Genomic DNA, 18,643 nt, shown 5'->3' with positions numbered 1-18,643 from the left:
TCACCCAGAGCACAGCTTGCTCTAGCCACATCTCTGATTCAGAAGGCAGAGGATCTGCTACATAGGTGTAAGATGACCAGATATCCTGATATTATCATCATCATTCCAATACTAGGGACTTTCTCTTATATATGCAACTATACCTCCCCCTGGAAAAAAAAAGGTCCCGATTTTTCACATTTTCTATCTGGGAAACCTCCATTAGCTACATATCATATTTCCTATAGTAAAGGACTCTCCAGCTAGCTTTTTGAGCTAGCTGTACACTGCGCAAAGAGATCATAGTAGGGTTCAGCTAGTTTTCAGGTAAAAAAAGGACAGGGCTATGGAGTGTCTTGAAGACTCTAGAATTGGTCAAGTGCTGTTGGGCCACTTTGTCCCTCTCCATACTAATTGCTACTATGCATTATTTGCAAAACTATAGTCTTCATCTGCAGTTTGACACAGTAAAGTTATAAATGTGCTAACCTTTGAGGTTCCCACCACTTTCCTTGGGCACCACAGGCTAACAGAAACTAAAGGTTCCCTTAATCCTAATCCATCTCTACCTCTATTTCTAGTAAATAAGATTCTTATGCAACCTCCTATTTAAATTTTAGTTATCGATTAATGGTGACTGTCACGTCATCCTTTTTTGTGGCTTCATTGTTCATTCCTTTCTTATTCTCTGATTTCATACATATTGAGCCACACTTCGTTATCGTTTTTCCTCCCACTTTTCTATTTTTGGTGTCCTATTGTTGTTGCTTTACCCATAGGTTCAGAGCTCTTCCTGTCTTTCCTCTCTACGTTTTCCCCCACAGGACTCTGGAGTTCCATAAACACCTGGCATTTCATTACTTGGTAGTAGATCTTTAACCTTTCACTTGAATACTTAATTTGTTATTTAGTTCCTGGCAGGCAGACATAAAACATGTTTTACTAATGCTGAGTATAGTGGAAAGCTTGGTTATGCTGGCAAGATCATTTTATTTCTATCAAACATGGTTTCATTATTTTTCTGCATATCATAACCAATCTCTCTGCTGTTTTTTAATAATTCAGAAGAACACAGATCCCACTTTAATAATGTGATTAACATTAAGAGGTATTTAAAGATAAATATATCAGTAAGTGTTCTGCTGAATCAGTGGGAAAATTGTGAACCACAGAAATTAAGCAGTTGATTATGAACATTTTCCCACTTAACTTTTCTGGTGTAATGTAGTTGTTTTGATTCAGTTTGCAAGTAGATTGCAGTGCACATGCTACATCATGTCAATGACATGGAAGCAGTGTCTTAGATTATTCTGTATTTTATGTCAGCAACTTTTAAATAGATTTTAATTACTGATATAAAATATTAAAGTGTGCAGAGCACAGATACAGAAGACACTTGACAAATAAATAAGAGTTTCATTTATAATAATAGCTTTATTTTCACAGCATGAATTTAGCAATGGGGGGAAATATGCATTGCCATATGGATGGCAAATCTTAAAACAGTAAGATGGAAAAGATTCAAAAGTGGCATGGTATCAGGTTAGATCAATGTCTTTGTCCTTTGTTGATGGTATGTTTAGAGGGCTCCCTCATTACAAATCACATGTCAGCTCCTCCACATTTAAAACATGGCACCTGTCTGTGAGAAGATAGTGGCTTCAACATCTGCCTTCCCTCATTAATCAACATGTGAAAAGGTCCAGAGGTAAAGCTGAGCTAATCAGGGGTTAAGTGCAATTTCTGAACAAAGACAGAGTGGAAGAAAAAAAAATTAGAAGTGTGTACTGAGAATTCTCCTTGGTCTTCACTCTCAGTAGCCTATATCCATTGAGAAAGTAGATCTTTTTTATTATGTGCCATGTTGTTACTGTTATACTGGGAAAAATAATTAAATTCAAGCTCTGTTCTGGAGAGAGCTGTTTCTTACATACTTAATAAAAATCTAAAGGAAAAATGAAGAATGTGTTGGGAACATAACAGGGATGCAAGGTGGGTGAAATATCTTTTATTAGGTCAACTTCTGAGTGAGAGAGACAAGCTTTTCACAGAGCTCTTCAGTTTTGGGGACATAATGGATGGACTATAGTTAAAGTTGAAGCTAACCTCCCATTAGAAGGATAATTCTAAAACTCTCACCCTGTTTACCAAAACAAAACCAATCTCTCTGAAATTCCATGTGGCGAATCGCAACTCAGGATATAATTTTTTTCTTGGAAATTGTGGAAACAAATAATGGCCTGATTTATGGACTTCATGACATTAGAAAACAAACCACCCACCACCACCACCCAGATGGTTAAAGGAAAGTGAAAGAGTCACCACTAGAAACACATGCCCATGAAGTCAGGCCAAAGACAATAGGCTGTAACCACAGAATACAAAATCAGCCCACTGACTAAACCAGCAGAGACCAATGCGTCAGTCACCAATTCACCAGCAAAAATATTAACGCTGCAAGACAGAGGTAGCTGCCAGATGCAATTGAAGCCTCGCGCAAACTAGGGCAAAACACACCATAAGAAAAAATGTCTCCCTGTCTCCATTTTTGCGACAATGACTCATCTGAAGAAGTGGGTGGTGCCCACGAAAGCTCATGATACTATATGTATATACGTATATTGTTAGTCTCTAAGTGTTACAGGACCACTTGTTTTTTAAGTTTTTTTTCAGTTCCATGGCAACAGAGCTTAACGTCCTACCAAACACCAACCTTGCAACAGGGCAGGGGACTGGACTTGATGATCTTTCAAGGTCCCTTCCTGTTCTAGTATTCTGTAATCAGGGCCGGCCTTAGGCCAATTCCCCCGAATCGGGCCCCGCGCCCTGAAGATAGAAGTGTGCCAGGTGCACTGCGGGAGGGGGCGTCGGCCCTGGAGGAGGAGTGCGGCGGCTGTTTGCGCTGCAGTAGGTGTGAGTTGAGAGCAGGATTTCTCTGCGCTGCGGGGTGGGGATGGGGGTGCATGGGTGTTATCCTCCTCCAGAGCTTGGTGGGAGAGGTAGCTGGGGATTTTGTGTGTGTGCGCGCTTTTTTATTTTATTTTTTTTTGCGCTCAACCAAAATTGCTGCAGGGCCCCGTCGGAATTGTTCAAATTGTGTCCCGCACTTTCTAAAGCTGACCCTGTCTGTGATTCTATGAACAGCTTTACCAACCAGGCTAGACAGCTCAATCCATGGCCAACATCAGCCAGTGAACATGAGGTAGGACTGTGGAAAAGAGTGAGCTACTGGTGAAGAATCTGAAATATGCTGCGGCTTCCCACGGGGTTATCTTCCATCCCCTACACAATGCAGACTTGGCCAAAGAGTTTGCAGGGCCCAAGGCAGCATGCTGTGGTTGGTTGTGCTGCATGGCCCAGGCAGGGCAGTGCGGGGCTCTAAAGGTGCGGGGCCCATGGCAACCACCTTGCTTGCCTTGACCAAAGGACAGGCCTGACACTATTCAAGGAGTTAAACCACAGCAATTCATGGGCCATTGTTTCAAAATAGGCTTGCTCTGTCCCCTGGAAGGGGGCGTGACGGCCTGACAAATCTGCAGCCACCAGAAACTCTGGGTCTGGGTCAGCCTAAGATTTTTAAAAATGACAGGAGGCCAATGTTAATAGCTTTTCAGGGAACCCTGGGTTTGCTTCTCATGGTCCTGACACCTATTATGTACACAACACAGCACATAGGCACTAAAAAAGGAATAAACAAACAGCTGAGCTTAAGTTGCAAGAAATTCAGCCCATAAAAGATTTACGAACAAATGATGGACAGGTTTTTTTATTAATCCAAGTCACAAAAATGTGCTCCCAAAATTTGGTGACCCCTTCCAAATATGGGAACAAACATGATAAATTGCGTGAGCAGCACTAGATACAAAAGCACCAGATAATTGACACGTGACCCACCACACCGCAGGGAAATGCCCTCCCCCTGGCAGCAGAATGACCTGATGACAGCTCCCATACCAGCCCCCTCCCATAGGCCATTCTGACTGGAAGTAGGCTTCCGAGCCATGACCTTAGAGGTGAAATGCAGGAGGCATCCTGCTGGGCCAAAGGCTCCCAATTTAGTCTGGATTTTGCCCTTTCTCTCCCCTCAGGAAGCTGTATTGCATGTCATGGACAGAGCATAACCATCTATTTGTAAAGTGAGGTTTAAAGAGCTGCTGAAACGTTCCAGCTATACCACTGTAACTAAAAGTCTGTAAATTCAGTTCCAGCTGCACTGAGTCATTCGTAAAACATGGTATCGTCATCACAATAAGTTATACTTTTAAGACATGCTCTGAAATAACATTTAGTGCTATTAGGAAATATAATGCAGGAAGAGAGAGCAGAATACAGAACTGTATTGGGAAAAGCTATAGTAAAGTATTGACTGAGCAAAGATCTGGCTACCTGTTAAATACAACCAGGCCCAGCCTTTGAGCAAGGCCAGTGAGGCAGCTGGCTTGGGCCACATGCATTTATGGCCTCACGGCCCTGCACATTCAGGGCCCCGTGCTGCCCAGCTCCCGGCCCTGCCCACCCAGCCATTCACTCGCTGCCCTGAATGGGAGCCGCACAGCCATGCGGCTCAGCCAAACACAGCTTGCTGCCTTGGGTCCCACAAACTCTTTGGCCAGTCCTGAATACAACTACTGTATTTTTGGTACATATGGTGTTTTGGTCAATATAAAGTGCATAGAAAAACCTCAACCTAATATCTCAATTTTAGGATTTTCTATAGAGGACATCCGTATGATATCCAACACAGGGGTGCCTAGAGGTAGACCATCTCAATAAAAAGAGCTTGTGGTTCAGAGACACCAAACATTCAAATCATTGATGCTAATGGGAGTAGTAAATGCTCAGCATCTCTTAAAATCAGGCTTATTTATTTAGATAGCTACATATGAATTTACTGTCTCTTTCAAGAAAACAGCAGCAGCAATAGAGAACAATATTATTATAGCTGTGTTGGCCTCAGAATATTAGAGACACAAGGTGGATGAGCTATTATCTTCTATTCGACCAACAATGATTGATAAAAGACCAGTTTTAAGCTTATACAGAGCTTTCACCAATAGAAGTTGGTTCGGTAAGAAATATTTCCTCACCCACCTTGGTTCTTTAAAAGAAAGAATGTTCCTTTTATTTTTGCATTGACATGCACCATCAGTAGGTCTCTGAAAAGGGAAACAAAGGATGCCCCATTGGTTCCAACAAGAAAAAAACTAGACTTGGTGAAAATACAGATGGGACATAGGAACAAGCATTCATTGGCAAGCATGGAGATGAGCTAAAGCATCCATCTCATCTCTAATTCTTATGATCTTTTAAGTGCAAAAGGATTTTGGCTGGGGACTGTGATGGGAAAGAAAAAGCATAAGAAAAAAATTGGGAACATGGACTCCAATGTTCATTTTATCAAATATCAAACATAATGTGGATACTTTCATGGAAATAAGAGGCAGAATGTGATAAGAAACTATCTGGCTGAAGTTAACATTCATAACACAGAAAATCAATCTGGAGAATTTTCTTCCAAAGATCAAGTGCAGAGCACAACACATAGAAAGGAAATAGAAAGGAAGAATCCAATGCACTGCTACAGGCTGGGGACTGACTGGCTAAGCAATAGTTTTGCAGAAAAAGAATGTGTGGATTACAGTAGACCTAGAAGCTGGACATGAGTCAACAGTGTACCCTTGTTTCCAAGAAGGCTAATGACATATTGGACTGCATTAGTAGGAGACCAAGAGAAGTGATTATTCCCCTCTATTTATTACCGATAAGGCCATATGTGGAGTTTTTGAGTCCAGTTTTGGGGCCCCCACTACAGAAAAAAAAATGTGGACAAATTGAGAGAGTCCAACAAATGCTATGAAAATGATTAGAGAGCTGGGATACATGAATTACGAGCAGAGGATGAGGGAACTGGACTTGTTTAGTCTTCAGAAGAAAAGAATGAGGGGGGATTTGATAGCAGCTTTAAACTTCCTGAAGGGAAGTTCCAAAGAGGATGGTGTTTCAGTGGTGCCAGATGACATAAAAAGGAGCAATGGTCTCAAGTTGCAGTGGGGGAGGACTAGGTTAGATATTTGGAAAAACTATTTTATTAGGAGGGTGGTGAAGCACTGGAATGGGTTGCTTAGGGTGGTGATGGAATCTCCATCCTTAGAGATTTTTAAGGTGAGGCTTGACAAAGCCCTGTTTGGGATGATTTAGACTCAGTCTTGCTTTGAGCAGGGTGTTGGACTAGGTGACATCCTGAGGTCCCTGCCACATTTAACCTTCTGTGATACCATGATTTTATGTGACTGATGGTTAATATATATTTTAATGAAACTCTGTTTTTTCTCATGTCAGATTTTTTTATATAATGCAAGCCTAGTAAACATCATGTTAAAAGGTTGCAAATGTGTTCTGGGTGCACATTAGAGGTGCAAATACCATAAAAATTGTGCATGCAGTCCCTTATGCTCTTCATGCCAGATCCATGGCTCAACATCCCATACTACAGGTTGGACCTTCCTGAGGCACCCTTGAGACCCGACAGGTGCTAAATGAGGGATTTTGTCAGACCAGGGGAGGTCATTTCTGGCCCCCTGCCACTAGCCCCCCTAGCTCTGGTCCGGACCACTGGCCTCCCAGCTGGCTCCCCACCTGCTGCAGGCTCTGCTGCCCTGCCAACCCCGCCCAGGCAGCTGCACATCATGGCTCTCAGCTCCCCCAGGCAGCCATGTGCCAGGACTCTCACTCTCCCTCAGCAGCTGCGCACCTGGACTCTTCCCTCCCCACCCCACCCCCTTGCAGCTGCGTGACGCCACTCTGACTCTAAGGGTATGTCTACACTACCACCCTAGTTTGAACTAGGGTGGTAATGTAGGCAACCGGAGTTGCAAATGAAGCCCGGGATTTGAATTTCCCGGGCTTCATTTGCATGAAGCCGGGCGCTGTTATTTTTAAATGTTCACTAGTGCGGACTCCGTGCCGCATGTAGCCGCGCGGCACGCAGTCCGCACTAGTGGACATTTAAAAATGACAGCGCCCGTCTTCATGCAAATGAAGCCCGGTAAATTCAAATCCCGGGCTTCATTTGCAACTCCGGTTGCCTACATTACCACCCTAGTTCAAACTAGGGTGGTAGTGTAGACACACCCTAAATTACATGTTCTCTAAGCCTGGCTTAGAGATTGGGGCCAGAGCATGCTGGTTTATTGGCTCCTTGGGGCTACTGCGAGTTGGCAAAAGTTTGCTCTGTCCTTGATCTGTTCTTAGATAATCAAAGGCCATTTTAGCCTTAAGCCAGCACCAAGAACATATCAAATAGAAAGGCAGCTTAAGGAATGTTGGCTTTGACCACCATCAGATATGCCAACTGAGTCTTTGATTTCTAACAACATCTTAGTTTCTCCAAACTGGGTTGAACAAAATAAATGGAGGAAAACTAATCTTGTTAAAGCATCAGATAGAGAATCAGGAGTTTCTATTCTCAGTTTAGACACAGGCATGGACACTAGGAATCCACCAACTGTTTGTATCTCTATTTTCCAACATGAAAAATGAAGATGATAATGGTTAGCCAACTTTGCAAAGCACTTTCAGATCTAAGAGGTGTTACACATTATCATGATTAAATATACCCTCTTCAGATGTGAAATTTGGTTAAATAATATTTACAAATCCTTTTGAGAAACTTGGATACATATTACAGAGGAGAAAATTGACTGCAGTCACTATAAAAATCAGCCTAAACCCCAGTTCCTTGTTTTGGAACAGAATTAAGCAGATGCATAACTTTAAGCATGTGCTTAAATTCCCATTGAAAAGAAAGGGATGTAAATAATTATTTAATTTCTTTCATAAATTTGGTTGAATGTGATCATATACTTAAGTGTGTTTCTGAAGTGGGACACTAGTGAGGTGAGGAATACAGCTTTTTGCAGAAGAGAGTCAGAGGTAAAACAATTAGGGCAAGAATTACAATATTTCTGGAGTGATAAATATAGGACTTCCGTAGCACAGTTTTCAGTTTAGCCACCTGTGTTTATTCATGTTCTATGAACATTCTTCAGACATATCAGCAGACCTGCTGACGAGAATACAATATAATTTTTTAAGTATGTGGTGCTGATGAATGTCAAAGATAGGTAAAGTTATAATGGTTAAAACACTAACATAGTAAGCCTGGGACATGAGACGTGCTAGATACATAAATACATTAGTTTTGTGCTCATGCTCAGTGGTTAAGTTAACTTTGCCAACCTTGACTATGTAGAGGTTGGTGCAAAAAAAGTACCCCAAAGCAAGGTTTGCACAGTCCTCTTCTTCCACAGCATGTGGTAGAAAAGCAGCTGCAGCCCAAGCCATTTGCACATAAAATAAATTATCTGATTGCCAAGGCTACTTTCCATGGTGCACTACTGATATCAAAGCCCTCATGGCCACTTTTCTCATAGTCCAGATAGTGCTCATGGTCCACTGCAGTATACACTGTAACCCCAGACAGGGTTATTACCTCACAAGACTCAGCCATGGTTAGACTTTCTTAGCCCTCAGACAGAGAGAGATTAATTTTTCCATCACAATCAATGGGAGAGTTGCCAGGGATCACAATCAATGGAATGCTGGGCCATAAATGATGATGCATATTTAATAGTTTTTGTAGGATTCTGATATTTAAATTCTGCTAGTTTGAAACAAAAAATCAGTCTGGTTCCAATCCAGATTAGGCATAGCTATCTAAAGACTGAGTTGATCATTGAACAGTATAGCACATCTAAAGCCTTGGACCAACTTATCTGTCCCTTTTTATTCCCACCACATTTGTGATGACTATGCAGGTGGTAGGAAGTGGCGTGAGGTGGAAAATAGCTTGTAAGAGGCAAAAAGCAATCTCTGTAAAGGGTCCTTAGGTTTGAAATTCAGTCCCAACCTGTTGACTTTCCAGACATGCTTTCATGCCCATTGTTTTTTCACTAGCTGTGAGAGGACTCCATGGGAAATTATAAAGATTGTGAGGCAAGAGACATCTCAGGTGCTGGTCCCAGACTACAGAATTAAATCTTTCAGGAACTAAGGAGCATTGGAAGACACCCCACCTTCAAGTGCAACATCTTCAACCTGCCTTCTCTAACTTAAACACAGAGGAGCACAAACATTAACAAAACAAAAACAAGCTCAATCTAAACAAAAAGCACCCAGCTGTTCATCGAGAGAAAGAGCACATTTTGCATGAGAGATATTCATCAAAACACATAACTGGAAGATTCTCAGGTACCAGCATGATGAGTGTGGAATGGAATTTTACAGAGAGTAGAAAATTTTGAATATTTTTTGACTGCTGAGTCCATGTGTTAATTATTGGAGGAAAAGGCGTTACTGGAGTAGTCTGTCTTTTTAAAATGCACTCAGGAGAGCTTAGAGCAAAGGTTATGGGGTTTTTTGGAATAAGTTTATAAATCAGAATAAATAAAATAAATCTGCCAGTGATACAGCACAAATGGCTTCATTCCCACCCACTCTATGGCCCAAATGGTGAAACCAGAATGCTATGTTATACCTAAGGTGAAGCAAGGAAAAGGAAAAGATCTACTAATCCCAGTAACTCCTGCCTTTGAATAATCCACTGAATTGTCCACAGAGGAAGCTTGCCTTGGTGTCTATAACTCACCTCTTCTCGATGTTCTTCTCCAGAGCGTTGAATATACCACCTAATAGAGGCTTGCTGGGACTTAGGAATGCATTCCAGAAAAGTTGAATTAAATTCAATGCCAAAAATCACCTTTTCATCAGCAGTTTCATGACTAATGCCTGGAAAGCAAACATGGTACAGAAGATTAACCCTTACCTGATTCTTAAAGCAATGGAAAAATAGACTGATTCAGAACAGATGTCATAGGAGCTAGTGAATTCTTAAAAAAAAATTAAAAAAAAGGCAAAAGGAAACATTTTTTTAAAATCTAGCTGCCAGGATTTAGAGGCGGCTTCTAATTTTCCTCCAGTTCAACTGTTTTCTAGAGGTTAATAAAACCTGTCCACTGACTTGTTGTAAGAGATACACTCACTGCTGGTGAAACTCAATATTTTATCTACATTTTGCTTCTAGGCTCCCAGTGGACACTAAGCAGTATAGAGGTGGGGAAGCCATAAAAGCTGGATGTAGTTTCATTAATTCTGAGAGACACCACAGACTGCTGTAGCTAGCACGCTGAATACTTTAGAGCAGCCTCAAGGCCACTTAAATCAGTCCTTTTAATGGCCGTCTATTAGCCAGTGACTCTGTTCCATATAGAGCACTGAACTAGAAGTAAGGAGACTTGGTTTCTCCTCTAGGCTCTGCCAATGACCTTCTCTGTGACCCTGAAAGAGTCACTCCACCTCTCTGTGACCTTGCTTCCTCTCCCAACCTTTGTCTGTCTTGCCGGTTTAAATTGCAAGCTCTTCAGAGCAGGGATTGCCTCTTACACTCTGGTGGTGCAGCATCAAGCACAACAGGGGCCTAGGCACAACTGCAGCTTGTAGATAATAATTATATGATGACAGCATCTATTATTAATAGTTATTATTAAGCTGTCAGAGGTTGGAATTGGAGTGGCACAAGGCCATCTGAATCTGGTTTACAGCACCAGGGGAATTACCCAACTAACTAATAAAGCTAGCCATATTGGGACTCAGGATTGAATTCATATTAGTGCAACATTTAAGTGATTTTGTATTTGTTGAACAAAAACAATTTCTCCAATAACCATTTCTCTACCAAGAATTGCCTGATGCCATCCATCAGGCTGGCAAATCGGCAGTACCCCTAAGCTCTGTGGCATCTCTCAGATATCTCTATATAGTGACTAGGTGAACTGTGAGTGTGCAATCCCAGCCCTATTGAAATCAATGGGAGTTTGGCCATTAACTTCAATGGAACCAGGATTTCATCCTGACTTTTTAATTATGCCTACAGTACCTATGCACAGTGAAAGCCCAGTATAGCATGCAACAGCGGGCCTATGATCTCGTGGCAAGCAGCCCTATTTTTTGCTGTCACTCATGCTGAGTGCAACAGCAGGCTTTCAACACCATAGTGCAATTGCAAATAATTGGAGATCGATGAAAGTGAGCAGCTTCTACTAGATTGAAAATTAAACTCAGCAATAAGATCTGTACTGTTGTGACTGGGTGGCTCATTTTAACAATGGAATGTAGAAACCCCAGACTAACTCAATGCTTTTGAATGCTTTTCATTTATTTGACGCTGCCAGAGAAATTGCAGAATAACCACAGGATTTAACATTGACAGTACACAGTAAGTGAACTGCAGCAATTGCCATGGGAGTGAGCCAGATTGTTTGGCAGCTGGGAGAGAGGGAAGGGGAAGGCTCTTGTTAATAAAAGGAGCGTTTAAGTAGCTACAAGGAAGGTGAACTGGAGGGTTTGGCAGCTGCAGCTTCAAGAAGCATCTCACTCATGATAGGGCTTGAAGTATTTGTGTCAATGGCCTTATTTCTCCCCTCATCCAGTTTTCTGCTGGTGTTGCTCCCCCATGGAATGTGGAGGGGGAGTAGTTTTCTCCATTTACCTTTTTTTAAGTTCCCATGATTCAGAGAATCTAACTGCCGAATGAGGGCTAAACGGAGAGTAAGAATATTCAGGGATTCTGAGTGCATGGGCATTAGTTGCCCAGATATCTCCAGAGCAGAGGCTTAGTTCCAAAGACTATAGTAAATAAACAGACTCACTGACCGTACCCATCTTATTGGAGAAAGAGGCGCAAATACTCACTTTCTTCCACATCCCAGCACTGAGCGACTGGGTCTCCATATTTGACGTCTTGCCTCCTGGCTCGCCTAAGGCAAGAACATTAAAACTGGTAACACTTCAGGCATAATTGCTGGAATTCCATAGCAAAAGGGAAAGGAGCTTGGCAGATGTGGGATTGCAGCACTCCTGCCCTATCATTGGCTATTACAGCCCTAAGTAAATCCAGCCTTGCTCTCAACACGGGATGTGGCACAGGGAGATTTGTATAAATGACACAGAGATAGGCCATGATTTACGAAAAACACTGTGGGGAAAGAGATCTGCCTAGAAGAGGACGAATATAATCTTGTGGCAGAGATAGCTCTGAATCAGCTAAAGGAGCTCTGCCAGATCCAAGGCAGAAGAGAGATTGTGATCTGGTGGGGCCACATCATCTTGGAAACCATCAGAACCCTCCACATTCTATGACATAAATCAAGGCTCAATGGAGCAGAATCCTGACCTCATTCAAAGCCAACATAACGTAATGTCTATGACTGAATTTCTAAAACAAGCAATGTTGGAAGAGAGGTTGCTGGTTCAGAAAGAACAGTTTTGAGAACAGCAGCAACAGAGTATGGTTTGGGGAACTTTATATAGAGGTGAACAGAGCAGGGGACTGGGAGTCAAGATTCCTGAATTCTTTTCCCAGATCAGCTACTTAATGTAGTGATCTTTGAGTGAACTGCTTAACCTCTCTGTGACGGTTTTTAGGTTTCATTAAAATAATAGTTCTTAAGAACATTCAGCCGTAGATCACAACAGGTTACATCTAATTATTTCCGTTCTTCAAATAGAGCAACTGAGGCAAAGAGTGGCCAAGTGACTTCTTCAGGGGCAAACTGAGAGCCAGTGTCAGAGGTTGCAACAGGACCTTACAAGAGCAAAGCCCAACAATGTCTTAGTGGAACAGTTAACTTCTCATGCTTATGTGTCTATTTGGGGAAGAGAGTTAAATATGCTTGAACAAGAGTGTGCCAGGCAAGTAGTCTGAGATAAAGAAAAATACCCAAATAACTGGCCTATAGAAGATGCACAAGACCAAATATCAATCCCTTCTTTTGGTGCCTCACTCCTACAATGCTTTGACTTAGCCACCAAACCAGGGTCTCAATAAATAAATGAGCCTTAATTCTCTGTCTCCCCATGCCAGGGAAGGAAAGCACTACAGCCTTCAGCAACCCCTTGGGTGCATAACATGGTCATTGAGTCTTAGCTTAAATATCTCTAGAGATATTTAAGAGTACGTTAGATAAATGTCTATCAGGGATGGCCTAGACAGTATTTGGTCCTGCCATGAGGGCAGGGGACTGGACTCGATGACCTCTCGAGGTCCCTTCCAGTCCTAGTATTCTATGAGTCTATGATTTATATTCTAATTTACATTTCTCTGAATTTATTCTTTAGCTTAGGGGGAATTGTACACGGTTCCACAACACAACATAACCCACAACTGAGCTGGTCAACATTTTTCAGATGCATCGTTTACATGCCCCAAAAAATGGTTTCAGCCAAAATAGAGTTTGTGTGGGTGAGTGGGAAAAACTTTTTGTAATTTTCTGATTCAAATCAAATTGTATTTTTCTGTTTTGGAACTGCCAGCAAACTAAACAATTGGCTATTGGCTCTCATTGTAACCACAAGGCGGTTTCTTCAAAAGGGGGAAGGGAAGGCTGAGGAGAAGGCTTGCAACAGTGGAGTGACCTGAGAAATTCTATAAGACTCAGTCGCAGTAGCGGGAGCTAATGCCAACTTAGTAACTCTATTAGCCTTTTAGAGTGCAGCATGCACTCACTCCCTCTGGCTCAGGGAGGTTTAAATATGACTCCCATATCTCCCGGAGTCCTTTCCCTTTTGGAAGGCTGGTGCTGCAATTGGCATTAACCCAGCACAGCGCTTGTGTAAGCTCTGTTTCTTGGCTAGACCATGTGCAGAGCTTTGTAAGCTCTAAAACACCTGAGCCATGCAACTTGTGTCTTTTAGCTCAGACAGTAGCAGACCATCTTTTTTAGTCCCTGCTGTCAAGGACCAACCTGGTGTATCGTGTGAGAGTCACACACCCTATTGTGACAGTGCCTGGCTCCTATGTAGGGGAACAAGTATGGGAAGGCTCCTGGAATCACTTCCCTCCTTTGCACACTCATGCAGAGCCAGCTATAATCTAGCCCTTAGCCTCATAACTCGGTATCTTAAAATACATAGCGTAGCAATAAGCATGGCGACCTTGTTACGTTAAATGCACTGGCGTTTCACAGCACTCCCACCACAACATGGACAAAGTATTGTCTACAATTTATCTAAACAATGTGCTGAAAAAGCACAATTTGTTTTCTCTGGCCTAGAAACTCAATGGGAACCTTTGAAGCCCTCAGTGTAGACTATACGAGTGGGTGGATTTTCCATGGGAAATATACATGCTTTTACCTTTTAGAAGTCGGTGCATATCTGGAACATGAGTTTCCATCCCAAGCACAATATGGGTCTCTGGCAAGGCAGCAGTCTGCACAATATTTCCCATAAGTGTGACATCTGTGCAGAGAGAGCTGAACCAATCCATCTCTGGCACCAATGTACAATTGTTGCTGCAAATCAGGCAAGGCAAATGAATTAGAAGCAATCTCCAGGCAATTATTTTAAATGTTCTTCTCAGCACCACCCTCACGATCTATCTCTTGGTCCATTTATTCCTGAATGGGAGAGAATTTCACAATCACTTTAAAATGTTTCTCAAGGCACTATGGCTACGTCTAGACTACATGCCTCTGTCGTCAGAGGCATGTAGATGAGGCTACCAGGCATAGGAAAATGAAGCGGCGATTTAAATAATCGCTGCTTCATTTAAATTTACATGGCTGCCACGCTGAGCTGATCAGCTGTTTGTCGGCTCATCGCGGTAGTCTGGACGCGCGGGTGTCGACATCAAAGGCATTTGTCGACCACCCAGGTAAACTTCATCCCAGGAGGCATACCTGGGTGGTCAACAAATGCCTTTGATGTCGACATCCGCGTGTCCAGACTACCGCGCTGAGCCGACAAACAGCTGATTGGCTCAGCGCGGCAGCCATGTAAATTTAAATGAAGCAGCGATTATTTAAATCGCCGCTTCATTTTCCTATGCCTGGTAGCCTCATCTACATGCCTCTGGCGACAGAGGCATGTAGTCTAGACGTAGCCTATGTGCACTGGCCAGTCCCATCCATTGCAGATATGACATGATGGTGGAAAAGGGCTATGGAACTGGAGGGACTAGGATCTATTACACGGCTAGGTTGCTGGCATGAATTTAGAGTAGCAAAAATCAGCGAAGGTAACTTTACTAATAATTTTATAAAGAGGAAGACAAGTCTTGATATTAAGCTCAACAACATTTCTGTTTTATGTCTCATGACCCTAAAATAGGGCTGCTGAAACAATCTGTGGGGTTGCTGATATCCACTGAACAATACTTTAAACCCTGTATAACTACTTCAAGCCAGGGGTTGCTACTGCACTCTCACCCCCTAATCCAGCACTTATGTCGAAAAGCTCATGATTCAGGGTTTCCGAAAGTCACCTGCACAGGTCAGGATGGCATTTCTCCCCCTCCAATGTATTCTTTTAGCATGGTCTTCTGAAGCATCAGGGTTGGCCATTGCTGGAGAAGGGGTATTGCATAGAGTGGACCAGGGCACTAAAGTGGCACTGAGCACTGCAGGGACCTCAGATACCGTATACCTCAATCTATCTTCTATTCTCTGTCTGTAGCACATAAGAGTTCAGTTTACAGTGGGCTGTAATGCTTTGCTCCAATTTCAGCTGTTGGGTTTAGTGTGCGGGTGCTGGGTGGCGTTGGTGGCCTGTGGCATACAGGAAGTCAGATTGGATGGTTTGGTGGTCACTTCTGGCTTTAAATTATGACACTGACCTGGAATTTGGGATATCTGGATGACTCCAGGCAAATAACTTTCCCGCTCTGTGCCTCAGTTCCATATTTAAAATGGTGTACAACATCACTTCCTTTCTCCCACCTTGTGTGATTTGTGCATTTAGACTGAAAGCTCATAGAACGGGAACTGCCTCTTGCTAGGTATACGATTGCCTGTCACCATAAGCCCCAATCCCTATTTAGCATCCCTAGAATTGCCACTTGTAATAATGCTACTATGATCAATAATACAATAATAATAATAGTAATAATAATATCTTGTTGAATTGATTGATTATACAGTGTCAAATTTTTGCAGTATCAGGAAGATGTGTATCAACTTCATTCATAAATCCCATGTCCATATGACAAATGATTTGTATCCATGATTAATTATGAGTTTGTACAAACTACTATTTGTGAGCAAATGTCAATTTTCCAGACAAACTTGTTGAGACACATACTTTCAGAGGCGGGTTAAATGGCAACCTTTGAAAGTCTGGCCTATAAGCAATAGATGTCACCAATAAGGCAACAAGTAGAATGCTCAAAATATCAAACTATTAATGTGAATTAAAGAAGTATGAGAATTACCTGCTTCAGGGATAACTCCATAGCTGAGATAAATGTTGGATGCTGCAAAATTAATGAATGAATGTCAGTGTAATTCTTCATTTACATTTGCTCCCAACTTTAATAGAAAAGATGAAGTATCTTAAGACCTGTCTAACAACAAAATAAAGAAAACTACTGATCAATTTGATTGATTTATGCAGATGTGTAAAAAGATCAGAAATAACAAAATACTTGCTTCCAGAAATGCATGCCTCAAACATTCTCTGCTACTTGCCAGTAGATGATTAAAGCAGAAAGATGGTAATTCACCTTGCACAGAGGACCAGAACGAGGTCTAAAAACGATTTCAGGAGTATCCCGAAGGCTGAATGTGTCTTAAGATATGTGCAGGTTGCTCCCTGCACCAAGCGTATCTAGTGAAGTTAATGGTTGTTGTGCCAATAACTGTGGTAAGAACAGGATGCCCCCTGTATATTATTTATGCTTTATCACATCTAAGTCTACTGCCTAATTTTGATGTGGCTCTAGGAATAATGAATGGTTTGCAGCTGCTCTCTCTTTTCCATTTTCTGTATTAAAAATATAGAGATAAAATTTGCAAAGTGGAGGAATGTCCGCTGAGCAAATCCCAAACCTTTTAGTGTTAAATTTGATATGGCATGTTTGCCCTTGACGTTATGGTATAAGAATGCAGCAAATTGGTGTGTGTACTGAAACTCCTGATTACTTGGCAGACTCTCGAGCAATCTTGGTATTTTCAAAGTCATATTTAAAATTGGTGTTCATGGCAGTGGAAAAAGGATATTGAGAGACTTTAAATCAAGAGGATTCTAATCCAATAGATGATGTATCAAAAGGCACATGGAGAGATTAACTCAGTAATATCAGTTTTACAGAGTCTATACTAGTGCTGGATGAATTCACTGTGCCTGATTTTAAACTCACTTGACAACTGTAAGTTAGAAAGTTCGACTATGACCCCACTGTTCTTGGGCTTGCATTGCACTTAGGAGAAAAGTGCTCTATGAAAAAAGAGCAGATGGTAGAAAGAAAGGAAAACACTAACGAAACAGTAAGGCGAAAAATAAAGTAGAGCTGGATGCAATGAAAAGGGAACAGCAAGAGACTGCCCAAAAGGAAAAAAGAGAGGAACATTGTAATAAAAAACAACCAATATTCTCTCCATTACACTGATGTGAATCTAAATCAATTCCACTGCCATAGAGTTCACCAGGATTTATGTCAGTGTAATAGAGAGCAGAATTTGGCCCAGTACATATACAATTTATAGGCAATTCTCTTGAGCTGTCCTTACTTAGTGGAATTCTTCTCTCTCTGAAATTCTACTGAAATTGCATTAGAATCATAGAATCATAGGGCTGGAAAACACCTCAGGAGGTAATCGAGTCCAGCCCCCTGTTCAAAGCAGGACCAACCCCAACTAAATCATCCTAGACAGGGCTTTGAGACTTAAAAACGTCTGGGATGGAGATTCCACCACCTCTCTAGGTAACCCATTCCATTACTTCACCATCCTCCTATTGAAATAGTTTTTCCCTAATATCCAACTTAGACATCCCCCACTGTAACTTGACACCATTACTCCTTGTTCTGTCATTCATCACTACTGAGAACAGTCTCTCTCCATCCTCTTTGGAGCCTCCCTTCAGGAAGTTGAAGGCTGCTATCAAATCCCTCCTCACTTCACTTTTGCAGACTAAATGAGCCCAAATCCCTCAGCCTCTCCTTGTAGGTCAAGTGCTCCAGTCCCCTAATCATTTTGGTTGCCTTCCACTGGACCCTCTCTTCAATGCGTCCACATCCTTTCTGTAGTGGGAACCCAAAATTGGACATAATATTACAGATGTGGCATCACTAGTGCCAAATAAAGGAGACTAATCACTTCTCTAGATTTGCTGGCAATGCTCCTCCTAATGCAACCTAATACGCCATTAACCTTCTTGGCTACAAGGGCCCACTGTGGACTCATATCCAGCTTCTCATCCACTATAATCCCCTGGTGAATTTCTGGTGAATTGCTACCTAGCCAGTTGGTCCCCAGCCTGTAACAATGCTTTGGATTCTTCTGTCCCAAGTGCAGGACTCAGCACTTGTCCTTGTTGAACCTCATCAGATTGTCAGCCCCAAGCACACAAAATCTAGAACTAGGCTTCAAAGAATGCAAAGTAAATCAAGCAATTGATTTAAAAAGCATTAGATAGACTTTAAAAATAATAGGTGTTTTTTTCATTTCATTTGCCTTGTGGTTCATGTTTTGTTTTTAACCCTGATATTTTGTATTTTCAACTTTTTCTTCACTACTCCTCACCACTCCACCATTCCTCCTTTCTCTACTACTTCTCACAAGATTCCAGAAGCTACTTCTTTAGGAAAAACACTAACAGTCAAGCACTATTG

At 41.9% G+C, this 18,643-nt stretch overlaps 1 protein-coding gene across 4 annotated transcripts in view; it reads right to left on the bottom strand.

Annotated features, from left to right (window-relative positions):
* SEMA3D (semaphorin 3D) overlaps nt 1–18,643 on the bottom strand; it is a 215,505-nt gene that overhangs the window by 5,673 nt on the left and 191,189 nt on the right. For all 4 annotated transcript variants that reach the window (XM_014570492.3, XM_006117129.4, XM_075926244.1 and 1 more), the window contains 4 exons: nt 16,244–16,285; nt 14,170–14,327; nt 11,728–11,792; nt 9,626–9,765 (listed from right to left, as the gene is read on the bottom strand). In XM_014570492.3, coding sequence (XP_014425978.1) covers nt 9,626–9,765; nt 11,728–11,792; nt 14,170–14,327; nt 16,244–16,285 — 405 coding nt within the window. The remainder of the gene's footprint in view (nt 1–9,625; nt 9,766–11,727; nt 11,793–14,169; nt 14,328–16,243; nt 16,286–18,643) is intronic.

The sequence above is a fragment of the Pelodiscus sinensis genome, chromosome 1 (genome assembly GCF_049634645.1).
Source record: "Pelodiscus sinensis isolate JC-2024 chromosome 1, ASM4963464v1, whole genome shotgun sequence".
Taxonomy (NCBI): domain Eukaryota; kingdom Metazoa; phylum Chordata; order Testudines; family Trionychidae; genus Pelodiscus; species Pelodiscus sinensis.
This window is presented reverse-complemented; position numbering and strand designations above follow the sequence as displayed.